At 38.9% G+C, this 13,624-nt stretch overlaps 1 protein-coding gene across 1 annotated transcript in view; it reads right to left on the bottom strand.

Moving 5' to 3' along the window:
• LOC126821632 (sodium-dependent phosphate transport protein 2B) overlaps window positions 1–2,232 on the bottom strand; it is a 41,717-nt gene extending 39,485 nt beyond the window's left edge. The window contains exon 1 of the mRNA XM_056101190.1: window positions 2,080–2,232. Within this exon, the coding sequence (XP_055957165.1) occupies window positions 2,080–2,109 (30 nt within the window). The 5' untranslated portion in view covers window positions 2,110–2,232. The remainder of the gene's footprint in view (window positions 1–2,079) is intronic.
• Window positions 2,233–13,624: the final 11,392 nt, after the last annotated feature.

The following is a 13,624-nucleotide window of genomic DNA, read 5'->3' as shown; positions in this document are numbered from 1 at the left end:
CTATTTCCCACATAAACAGGTCGTGATAACCTTGATTTATTAGTGTCTGGTATAAAAGGGGTGTCCCTTTTGTTTTCTCAGTAATTGGCTGTGAACACTTGATACAACCGCCTTCTCACAAAACGAATTTAAAACGGAGGAAAAATCCACAATAACAACGCAATGGAAAGTTCATCGGGATTTTTCGACGTGGTTTCCTCTTGTCAGTGGTGCATTAAGGATGGCCTGACAAGGACAGTTGTCTAGTCGTACTGATGACACAAAAAAACGGGGTCACGTGTACACATTGGCGTGCGCGTAAAAGATCCCTTGACAGTTGAAATTCGATATAAGAGTAGGCCGTAGCGCCGCTGTCCAGGCAAAATGTCCCTCTTAGCACACTGCATGGCGTATGGCCGTCTTCATTGTCTCAGTTCGGTCAACTAGAAGTACCCGTAGCATCTTGCCACTTTGCCAAACGATACTGTTAATAATACACAGAGTTGCCTGGCTAATACAAACTAGGTAATTTCGGGACTAACATATTGTTTAATTTTATTTCAATAATTCGCTTGCGCGTAGGGGTCTTTATAAGTGGGGGGAAGCCGGAGGACCCGGAGAAAACCCACGAAGTTGGACAGGCGACCCTACTCCTTGTCACGTACAGCTGCGGATTCGAAACCACGCCAGTTGACTCAATGACAGACCTTTGATACAGCGCGCACGCGCTAAACATTCGGCCATCCAACTCCCCCCATGCTCGTAGCTAGCGAGGGGGGCAAGGCGGGGCAGATGTCCCCTGGGCGCCGAACCGCATGCTTTCCATTGGACGCAATACGAAGCCAACGACCAACGTGCCCATATCGATATGGGCGCCCTATAAAGCCGAGTGACATTGATGGCATCAGGTGTGATGTTTGAGATAATAATTCAATCGTATGTTAAAGACGGGTTAAGTTAACGTTTATACACGTCTCTATTCATAGTCCGACAGATTTATACCCGACAGCGATGATGAGTTTATGACCTAGTTTGTCTCGAGTGGACGTTAAACCCCATTTCTCTCTCTCTATTCAAAGTCCGACAGATTTATATCCGACAGCGATGATGGTTTTATGTTTGAGATGTATAGGAGGAGAGGTGGAATATGAATCTACTTTACTGATTGTGTGTCAGGTAAAATAAAATGGGGTTAATTGTATACGGGATTTCGAATTTTTGTCCAATCCGAAGAACTAGACATTGTGTCACTGGCCAGGAGGAAATATATAACACTGGGAAATATAGTCGTTCAGATAGTACGAACAACCGAGGTCCTGCGACCACATTGGTTTGCACGTAAAACATCCCTCAAATTAAGAGTACTTTGTAGTGCCGCTGTCGGGGCAAAGTTACCCTCATAGCACCCTGTATGGCGTATGCCCGTCCTCGTTAGCTCACCCCCGGTTGTACGTGGCAAGGAGTAGGGTCGCCTGTCCAACCTCGTGGGTTTTTTCCGGGTCCTCCGGTTTCCTCCCACTGCCAAAGACCCCTACGCGCAAGCGAATTATGTAAATAAAAAAATTAAACCATACGTTAGTCCCGAAATGACCTAGTTTGTGTCGAGTGGACGTTAAACCCCATTTCTCTCTCTCGTTAGCTCACAGCCGGCGCATAACAACAGGGCGTTAAACCCCATTTCATTTCATTTTTCTAGCGTTTCAAATTATCATACAAGTCAAGAGATTAAAAGAAAATTTAAAGCTTAAATTTAGTTAGATGAAAAACGTTTTAGCGGTTTGTTAACGCCTGTTTTAACAGCATGAGATGACTGACTATAATTAGGTTGTTTTTATTCAACCACCTGTAAATTATCTTCTTAAATAACAAAAAATAAATCTCCTCTAATTATATTTTTAACTTTTTTTAAATGTTTAGTAAATACTCAGCTTAGATGGATTTTAATTGCGTCATAATTATAGGTAAATCTTATTATATAATCTTATTGGTTGAAATATTTCGGTAAAAATGACCCAAAAATTAATTACAAATATTGTCAAAAAAAATACTCGAGGATTACGAATATAAAACCGATTTTCTTAAAAAATTTATTAGGCTTACCTGTGCCCGGAATTCCTTTTCCTTGTCCATGGTGTGAAATATACAGGTAAGTGACACCTGAAATCCTATCACCTGAGTTTGGTGGGTTATGTTATCGTAATGATGTTGTTATGAGGACGATTTGGTAAGGTCTGCCGCCAATACCTGTCTTGTGAGTCGTTTTTAGGATATAGAACACACCCCCTTACAAGGTGTATAAACATCTTTTGATTGGCTCTTAGAATCCCTTTGAATGAGTTTACCTGTCGCAGGATTAAGTGAGACCCCCTATTAAGGCTCGATAAAAAGAAGGATCAAAGTAACTCGCGAGAGATTATTGTTAATAGATTGAAGACAGAGGTTTTTTTGTTTTAGTCGACCATTAGTTTAACCTGCTTTCAAAAATTAATTAAATACACAAAAAACGCAGGTGTAACTCCGGGATTTGAGTCTTTAACTTGACGTTATTCGTATTAAAGTCACGTTCCCTCCTAACTTAGAACAAACAATTGATGTAGTAACTCTTGTCTAGTTGACCTTGTGTTGTTGAATTAAAAAAGCGTGTTGAGATTTCTGCGCTGGGTTTCTTTAATATCCAGTTACCCCCCTTGTTGATTTGACGATAGATACATCTAAATAGATTACCATCTTTGTGATTAGATCTTGACTTCAAGGCGAATATGTCGCGCGCGCGAGAGAGAGAGAGATGAATGGGATTTAACGTCCTACTGTTCTGCTCCGACTGGGCTAATGAAGACAGGCATACGCCATACTGCGTTATGAGGGAAATTTTGCCCGGGCAGCGGCACTATGACCTACTCTTATATCGAATTCCAACTGCCAAGGGATCTTTTGCGTGCACGCCAATGCATACACAGGATCTCGGTTTTTTCGTACCATCCGAACGACTAGACAGTTATACTTAGGCCCTCCGCCCTGCACTACTGATAAGAATAGAGAGAGGAAGGGATATATGGAGAGAGCGAGAGAGATGATTTGATATAAACAGTGAATATTTACCATATAATTACACGCTATATATAGTACATAATAAATGATATGGATTGGGAAGCAAGCTATATTTAATATGGAAATGAAATAAAAATGACATGTTTCGGTTGAATAAAACATATAATAATGTACATAAGAATAATGGTACAATGATAATTATAATAGCGTGTCATCGTCCCTGTTAATACAGTCCCTGTGACATTTATCATCGTCATAACCTTAGCAGCTGCCAAGAGGCAAAGTATTAATCCGAGAAACTAGTTACTTGCTGTTAGGTAGGGATAGTGCTCCCAAGGTTACTAGTTCGGCCGAATGGTTAGCGCGTGTGCGTTGTATCATAAGGTCTGTCATTGAGTCAACTGGCGTGGTTTCGATTCCCAGGTTGTACGTGACAAGGAGTAGGGTTACCTGTCTAACCTCGTGGGTTTTCTCCTGATCCCCCGGTTTCCTCCCACTGCAAAGGCCCCACGCGCAAGTGAATTATTGAAATAAAATTAAACCATATGTTAGTCCCGAAATGACCTGGTCTGTGTCGAGTGGACGTTAAACCCCATCTCTCTCTCTTATTTGAGTCCCGAAATGACCTAATTTGTGTTGAGTCGGTGGTAAAATGGTTTAATTTCGCCTGTCTAACCTTGTGGGTTTTCTCGGGGTCTTCCTGTTTCCTCCGACTGCTAAAGATCCCTACGCGCACGCGAATTAATGAAATGAAATATTATTTGAATCCCGAAATGACCTAATTTGTGTTGAGTCGGCGGTAAAACGGTTTAGATTTCCTAGTTAGATTGATTACACTTCCGCCTAATAAAGTAGTGACTTAATGGACAAAACAAACCTAACTTGTCTCTCGTGAGTCAAAAGTCCACCTAATTTTAAAAGTAGGTCGTTAAACCATATATTTCATTTCATTACCCCTCGCCTCATGTTTCACTATGTGGATTTTAGTTGACAAAACTGATTACTAGTTCGTCCGATTACCCCTATGTAATAGCAAGTTACTATTTCGTCCGACTATCACTGGATACTAGGTCGTCCGACAATCACTTACTAACAGCATGTAGGGTGATCGACTCGCCGAGTAACCAGGAACTAGACCTACCTAACAGCCAGTAGCGAAGATCAGGTCATTTCGGGACTAACATATGGTTTAATTTTATTTCAATAATTCACTTGCGCGTAGGGGTCTTTAGCAGTGGGAAGAAACCGGAGGACCCGGAGAAAACCCACGAGGTTGCCGGGATAATGAAGACGGACATTCTCCCTCTTCTCAACTGTCAAGAGATCTTTTACGTGCGCGCTTATATGTAGCGGGGACTTCCTACGACAAGAACTAAGGAACCCTCTCCGCCAACACCGGGATCGAACCTGGACATTCTGGTTGGCGAGCCAGCACATTATTCACTCACCTGGTCACCGCGTTTAGCCATCGAGTTCCCTACCCACTGATTTTCCGCTGTGGTTTGCCCCTGCTTAGTGGTGCATGACGGAGTCTCTAACAAGGACAGCTGTCTAGTCCTTCGGATGGAACGAAAAACCGAGGTCCCGTGTACACATTGGCGTGCACGTAAAAGATCCCTTAACAGTTGGAATTCGATATAAGAGTAGGCGTAGTGCCGCTGTCCGGGCAAAATTTCCCTCGTAGCACACTGTACGGCGTATGTCCATCTTATTTAGCCCAGTTCAGAGCAGAACAGTACTAAAGGGTGACCCACCATAAATAAATATCTCCAAATATCTCGACAATTACGCCACAATATTTATATATATGCCAAGCCTCAAATCAGTTTCACACAATTATAGTCACTAAATAAACGATCATGTTGTACTTAATAAGCTATGACCATTAATCATCTATAAATAATAGACTGAAAACTGGTTCCAAGTTGCGTCCATAACATACAGAAACTTTTGAGTAAAAGATAGGTTACGTGCCCTTGTTTTGAAATTAGTCTCGCTTAACCAGTCTATCGACCATTCTACGTCTGATTGACAGGTCGGGATAATCAAGACTACTTTTTTACGAAACATAACAGAAAGCTAGAACAAGAAATTGAATTTAGAAATAAGCACTTTAGACAACTCAACAATTGTTTTAAGAAACTTGTAAAAGTAAAATGAAACTACTGCTAGTATCATGTTCCTGCTAAAGAAAGTGATTCAGAGATAGTATTTGTACTAAACCAAAAGATGCCGCTCTTAACGGTACAGTTAATGATAAAGCAATTTAAAAAATAAAACAAACGTAATTACTAAAGCTGCTGTAATAACCAAGAAGCTTAATTTTACTGCTATTCAAAATCGTCAACAATAGATTTTTTACGGCTGTAATAGTTGATATATTTGTAGAGAATTGCACGTGCCATGGCTATTTATCGACTCAAAGCGAGTGCGGGGTAGTCAGAAATCAGTTCGAGACACGCAACTGAAGCGTGCACATTTAGCCGTGTCGAGACCAACTTTCTGTAAAGTGCAGTAGGACGTTACACCCTATTTCATTTCATTTACATAATGCATCTGACTGTTTACCTAATTTATTGTGTATATAACGGTTTAAGATATAAAAGCTAGCGAGTTTTTTCGTCTAGTTTATCTGCATGGCGTGTTAGTGAACTGGTTGACAAGTGAGGTGGGTGATAGACGACTGTACTCGACTAAACAAAGTAGATCTTTTTGTCAGTAGCGAATAACAATTTAATATACGCATATATTGTATTTGTCATTTTATATACCTTTTTATATGCACACGAATCCCCGGTTGTACGTGACAAGGAGTAGGGTTGCCTGTCCAACCTCGTGGGTTTTCTCCGGGTCCTCCGGTTTCCTCCCACTACTAAAGAACCATACGCGCAAGCGAATTATTGAAATAAAATTAAACCATATGTTAGTCCCGAATGACCTAGTTTGTGTCGAGTGGACGTTAAACCCCATTTCTCTCTCTCTCTCTCTCTCTCTCTCTCTCTCTCTCTCTCTCTCTCCAACAACTAAACTTGAAATGACAAAGAGATTATTTTGGTATTCGGCGCCGTTCCTTTGGAATTCGGTACCCCAAAGCATTAGCCGATCAAGCTGAATAATAATTTCAAATAAGAGTTAAAAGCACAAGGTAAAATTTTAAGGATACACAATTACTGAGTGAGGTTAATACTAAGCGGAGCCACGGTGGCTAGTTGGTTAAGACGCTGGCTCGCTAGCCTGGAGGTCGGGTGTTCGATCCCTGCATTGGCCGAGAAAGTTCATCTGGATTTTCCGACGTTGTTTCCCCTTGTCAGTGGTGCAGAACGGAGGGCCTGACAAAGACAGCTGTCTAGTCCTTCGGATGAGACGAAAAACCGAGGTCCCGTGTATAGATTGGAATGCACGTAAAAGATCCCTTGGCAGTTGGAATTCGATATAAGAGTAGGCGATAGTGCCGCTGCCCGGGCAAAATTTCCCTCATAGCACACTGTATGGCATATGCCCGTCTTCATTAGCCCAGTTTAGGAGCAGAAAAGTAGGACGTTAAACTCCATTTCATTTCATTTCATTTCATTTAATACTAAGCGACATTTCAACGAGGATACTCTCATCTTTATCAAGGAAATCATAACGTCGTTTAGTATTAAACTCAGTAATTGTGTATCCATAAAACTGTACCTTGTGTTAATATGTTCAATTACTTAATGCCAAAAGTTACAATTTCATATTTTCTAAGAAAGTCAAAACATAATTATTTCTATGTCTTTTGCTCAATAGGTTGTCAACTCACTATTATACGATCATAGGTGTCATTCTCACACTTAAAACTCATTTACACCGGAAATAATAACACCATTACCTCCCAATTACCTCCCTTGTTTTCTATTCTCCACCATGGAGTAGCTATCTCCAAACGTTTGAATGTGAAGATGAAAATGATATTTTTGCCAATTTCTCAACTGGCAATAGTGAATTATAGGATTAATAGGATTATTTTTTAACAAGGTAGGACTGTTTATAGATACCATCTATTTTAGGGCTTTATTTTAATACATTTTAAAAATATAACTTAAAAATATGAAATTGTAACTTTAAAAACATTGCTATTCAGTGAAGCTTTCCCTTACTAGAACTGAAACCTTGTGTGAAAGCGCAACTATGGTGGCTGATTGGTATCATGTCGTGATGTCGGGTTGTCGTGGTGTCGTGTTATAATGTCGTGATGTCGGGTTGTCTGTTTGTCGCCTTATGAAGGGCGACACCACGACATCACGACATGATACCAATCCGCCACCATACACAACAGAAACTTTAACAGAGTGTTTATTATTATTATTATGTACACTAAGAAAGGTGTTGCCTAGTCGTTTGGATGGGACGAGAAACCGAGCTCCACCCGTGTGATATGAATCTAGTCGTTTAGATGGGACGAAAACAACGAGGTCCAATGTACGTAATAGAGCCCTTGCCAGTTGTAATTCGATAAAGCGTAGGCGTTGTCGGGGCAACATGACACTGATGTGATTTATGATAATTGTAGTAAAACTGACAGTGAAAAACTTGAAAATATCCACCTTCATCCCTTTAGAACTATAACGAGTTTGGTTAAAGGTACATCCCATAAAATTCTACACACTGAATCAGGAGTCACTTCTATGAAACAACAAAGATATTGGCATAGATTAAACATACATTATGTAAGAACTAAATCTGTCTATTACAGGTCTTTCTTTAGGCCTGAAATGTTATATAAATTATTAATTACACATTAATTAACTTATCCAGACCATAATCAATTCTCGATCCAATCTGCTGCTCCTCGATTAAATTAAAAAAATGGATTATCGAGACTATGTTTGTTTATCGTACCGACTTTAGTAATGATGATAGAGGCTAGGCCCAAAATTCAATCGCTAAATTATCGGTTAATAGTTGATCAATCTAACTGAAATTTTCAGCAAATTCCCTTTACAATATCTATTTTGTAACTATTATGATGATAACAGCCAGCTCTTTATCTTATCTCCCATAATGTATCTTTAACCATATTTTACAAATTAGTAAACAATATCAGACAATATCAGACAATATCTGCACGACACCAACTCTTTAAGATCTGTCCATTGTTACACCGAAACCTATTAATCTTCCTTTGTCCCACTAACAGTTCTCGATTGTAATGAACTACCTGCCAATATTAAAGGTACATTATGCGGGGATTAGATAAAGAGCTGACAGTTCTCACAATAATAGTTAAAAACTAGACAATGTAAAGGGAATTTGCTAAAAGAAAATATCAGTCAAATTGCTCCACTCTGAACCGAGAATTTAGCGATTGAAATTTCGGCCTAGCCTCGATCATCATTACTAAAGTCGGTAAGATATAAAGCATTGTCTCGATGTTGACACACGATGAACATAATGATGCCACGGTGACTGTAATTACTCGATATTATACATGTACATTTTTTACGAAATATATTATAGTTTTCATGCAATTTAGACATGCGAATTTTTAAATTTTATTTTGTTTTATTATTTTGGAGACGGATTAATATACGCTCTATAGCTTTATAGTATGTAATTCCATGTTAAGCATACATTATACGACTTACAAGAGCTAAATCTGCCAATTGCAGAACTTTCTTTAGGCCTTAAATGTTATCTAAATTATTAACTGGACATTAATTAACTTATCCAGACCATAATCAACTCTTGATGGCATCGCTAGCCTGTGATATTTACATGATTAGAACCCGGTCTGCTGCTTCTGGTTAAATCAAAAAGTGGATAATCGAGACTATGTTTTTTATCGTACCGACTTTAGTAATGATGATCGAGGCTATTCGGAAATTTCAGCAAATTGCCTTTACGTTATCTAGTTTTTAACTATTATAGTTAGAACTACCAGCTCTTTATCTAATCTCTCATAATGTATCTTTAAATAAATAATGTTTAAGTCAAATTACAGCGCGTGGCGCATGCTCAATTTTATCATGCCCGGTTTGTGCAGAAAAGTAGGAAGCAAAATCCCATATTATATCATTTTGTAATGTCCAAAGAAAGTTAAGCTAATTCAAAGACCATGCGGGTTTCAGTTCTCAGATTCGGATTTCAGTTCTCAGAAATATAGCCCATTAGCCAAAGCAATCTGTTTCACAGAGAATTACGAGTCTTCTAATATCTCTGTAAAAGATGACTGCCTTTAACACGTGCCGTCAAAGCACGCGGCGTCAATCATTGGCTGAATGGCGCTTGCATTGTTTACATAAGACGTTCCTGCTTCGGACAGAATGCTGCCTTTTAGTCATTTTATTACCCATTTACACTAAATAGGAAATATATTTTACCTACAAATACGTCAAAGGTCTTTATTTATTTTTCTCATACATCAAAAAAGTGTTTTAGAATTTAATTTGTCGGTGGAAAAAAAGTTAAAATTTGAGACTCATTAAGTCGCATTGATGTCATCCTTGTGAGTGATTGTAGCGGCCTAGCGAATATTCACTTTTGATCAGTGTGTAGCCAAAGCTGTGCAGAACAGCAAGATGTTAAACCCCATTTCATTACATTGTGGTTTATTACAAATTTACCGTCCAATATATCACACATACATGATATTATGGACAGGTTGGTTTTAATTAAATTATTTACATATAAAGGAGTAATAAAACGATAAAAACATAAAAATAGTCTTTCATTTGGCTGTCGTGAAAAGCGAGAGTGGGTCATTAATTTCGTCCTAATAAAGTCAAGTTAAAACAGAGGATCTAGCTGATTGAAATTTGGTACATGTATCGTTCATCCGTATAGAAAAAAATCGTGGGGAAAAGGAACCCACTTGCTTAGTCGATAAAGCGAAGTTCTCGCAATAAAATCCATATAGATGGACCTCTGAATTATTTACATATTAAAAACTGCTCATCACTGTTCTCAGAAATATTTGTAACTCTGTAGAAATTAGATATCTGTATGGTTAATTACCCTGATCAAGCCATTGTTATATTCCTGTAAGCCGCCATTTTTACATTCCTAAGCCGCCATATTCATTCCTAATTCGCCATTGTTACATTCCTAAGCCGCCATGTTTGCATTCCTAAGCCGCCATTTTTACATTTCTAAGTCACCATTGTTACATTTCTAAGTCACCATTGTTACATTTCTAAGGCGCCATTGTTACATTTCTAAGCCGCCATAGTAACATTTCTATGCCGCCATGTTTACATTCCTAAGCCGCCATTGTTACATTCCTAAGCCGCCATGTTTACATTCCTAAGCTGCTATTGTGAGATTCCTAAGCCGCCATGTTTACATTCCTGTAAGCCGCCACTAAGCTTACATTCCTAAGCCGCTATTGTGAGATTCCTAAGCCGCCATTGTTACATTTCTAAGCCGCCATGTTTACATTCCTAAGCCGCCATTGTTATATTCCTAAGCCACCATTTTTACATTCCTATAAGCCGCCATTGTTACATTCCTAAGCCGCTATTGTTTGATGTTTCGCGTTTTAACATGTCCCTTTTATGTAAATAATCGCATTGTTCAGACCAGCTAACGAAGGTGTATTCGAACCGTGACCCCCAAAAAAACAAACAATTAATCCTTTGGAAGAAGGCGTCGATTTACACCAGGCGGCTTCTTTGGAAGAATTATGTGTTGTTTTAGGGCAAAGAGTGAGAGAGAGAGAACTGGGGTTTAACGTCGACTAACATATGGTTCAATTTTATTTCAACAATTCGCTTGCGCATAGGGTTCTTTAGCAGTGGGAGAAAACCGGAGGACTCGGAGAAAACCCAAGAGCTTGGAAAGGCGACTGTACTCCTTGTTATGTACATCCGGAGGGGGGAGGGTGTATAGGCATTCGAGTTGGACGAAAATCCAAAGTCCCGTGTACACATTGCATGTAAAATATCACTTTGCAGTTGGAATTCGATATAAGAGTGGGCCGTTTAACAACTGTCCGTCTTCATTAGCCCGGTGGGAGCAGAACAGTAGGACATTAAGTTCATTTAAAAGAAAAAAAAAGTTGAATGATCGAACGATTCAGCGACATGAAGTGAGCTTGTGGTTCGTGGCTCGTTGTTCGCCAGATATGGAATTATTAATATAATAAATGAATTTTATAGGGACCCGCCTATAACCAGCTGTTTCATACTGCCGAATAACGAACGAGTTAGATTGTTGTTCGTTTGTCATTCAGGTAGAACGGCCGGTGTTTTTAATCTATTTCTCAAGAATTTGAAGTTCGCGAATAACGAACAATGAACCACGAACCACGACCTAACTTCCAAGGCCATCATTCCTAACAATAAGGGGTCAAAACTAGATTAAACAGGTTTATTTTCTAATGTGTAGTGTTTTGCTTGTCCCAGCAGTAACTATAGAATTGTTGCGTCAACAAAAACGATACTAAAGAGGCCCCTAACAAAACTTAAACTAGGTAGGACATTGAACTCCTTTTCAGTTTATTTCACGTATTAGTACGCTGATGGCGAACAAATCTACCGTAACAGCCATTTCTCTCTCGACCGGAAAGTCATTATTTAAATATTGTCTGGCCCGAAGGCAGGGACTTTTTTTTAATCCAATGATGATGAAATGAAATAAAACGAAACGGGATTTAAAGTAGCTAAGTCTCTAACTCAATATCATCCAAAGTCTTCCACATTGAAAACAAGATTTATTTGTCAATTTAAATCAACATTGATGCTGTGATCTTACCGTGAAAAGATGGGATTCTGATATCCATTATTTAAGACAAAATAAATACTTTACCATTGGTACACGAATCGTGTACCATAATGCGTTTCAGCGCCATTTGTAATGAGGGACTTATTTGTCAATTTAAATCAACATTGATGTTATGATCTTACCGGGAAAAGATGGGCTTCTGATATCCAATATTTAAGACAAAATAAACATTTTACCATTGGTACACGAATCGTGTACCATTATGCGTTTCAGTAATAAGGGACTCGAAAAACGAGACTTTGCATATTCCAAACGGTGACGCCATGCCATGTCAAACGGTGACGCCATGTTCATATCTGGAGAGCATGCGCAATAAATACTATCGGGGTCTACTCAACACAAACTAGGTCATTTCGGGACTAACATGATTCAATTTTATTTCAATATTTCGCTTGCGCGTAATGATCTTTAGCAGTGGGAGGAAACCGGAGGACCCAGGCAAAACTCACGGGGTTGGACAATTTAAATCAACATTGATGCTGTGATCTTACCGGGAAAAGATGGGCTTCTGATATCCAATATTTAAGACAAAATAGACATTTTACCATTGGTACACGAATCGTGTACCATAAGGCATTTCAGCGCCATTTTTAACAAGGTACTCGAAGAACGGGGCTAGATATATGCCGCGTATACTGGAATAACCAGACGCTCGATATTTCCGTTCGATTGAGACTTCTGGCGTATTCCGCCGAACATAACTGATTTGAAATTAGATTAAAAACAGAAACGATTGAATGTAAATCAGTTTATATACATTCATATTCCATTATTATATGCGTTGCGGCCCATCTCTGTCAATTTCTTAGTGCCAAATATTAGCGATTTAGCTCCTTTAATGACCTACTTCTTTACGCCAACCGTGATAATGCAGATTGTTATGAGGGACCCCATCATCATTAGCCCTGTTGGAGCGGAATTGTAGGCCGTTAAACCCAATTTCATTTCATTTCATTTCAGTTGTGTCAGTAACTATTTTTAATGAACTTAATAGTTCGATGGGCAATAGAAGAAGAAGTGGCAGTTATCTTCATCCGAAGAATTGTATTTTGGACATATTTTTGATTCAGATAGTTAGTGGTAGAAAAGGTGACTGTTGAGATTGCTAGATTTATTTCTTAGTTGGCGGTGAATGATATTTTGTGTATGATTAGGACTTTATAATAGAGCTAGATCTTCCTATGCCTATTGTAGGTCTTTCTGTTGGCATCAAATGGTATATAAATTATTAATTAGACATTTATTCCCATAATCAAGTCTCTAGACCATCGGATGATCTTGAGTTTTTATGGACTGAAACACGATCGTCATAATTTAATTTAATTTAAAAATTGATGATCTAACAATGTAGCAATGACAATCGAGACTAAGCCATTCTTTTCAGAACTTCCAATATGCATAACGTCGCTCGGAATAAGTCATTTGACTAAAGTTTCAAATACATGTATATTCACTGTTCATTATCTATTTTTTGAACTATTATAGCGATAACTCTCGTTTATCTAAATCTTATACCCCCGTCAGACTGGCTTGGCGTCCTTACTGCGCTGCTGCGACCGTACGGCAACCAGAAAATGCACAAGGTCGCCGAGGCAAACGTAAACACAACGCGAGAAAATATCACCAAAAATTAACCAGGGACTGCCAGGCAGGATATGCCCACATTTCCCAAGAGATGGATAGAGAACAAGCTAAAAACAAACGCGATTTTTTTGTACAATCACGGGGCAATAATGCAGAAAGTTATTGCCTGAAATGTGCAAATATCAAAAGGGACTGAGATCTTTGGGATATAAAGATATGTTTTAAGTTCGAATTCAACCTTCACTATGGTGGAATGGTGATGTAT

The sequence above is a fragment of the Patella vulgata genome, chromosome 5 (genome assembly GCF_932274485.2).
Source record: "Patella vulgata chromosome 5, xgPatVulg1.2, whole genome shotgun sequence".
In the NCBI taxonomy this organism is placed as follows: domain Eukaryota; kingdom Metazoa; phylum Mollusca; class Gastropoda; family Patellidae; genus Patella; species Patella vulgata.
This window is presented reverse-complemented; position numbering and strand designations above follow the sequence as displayed.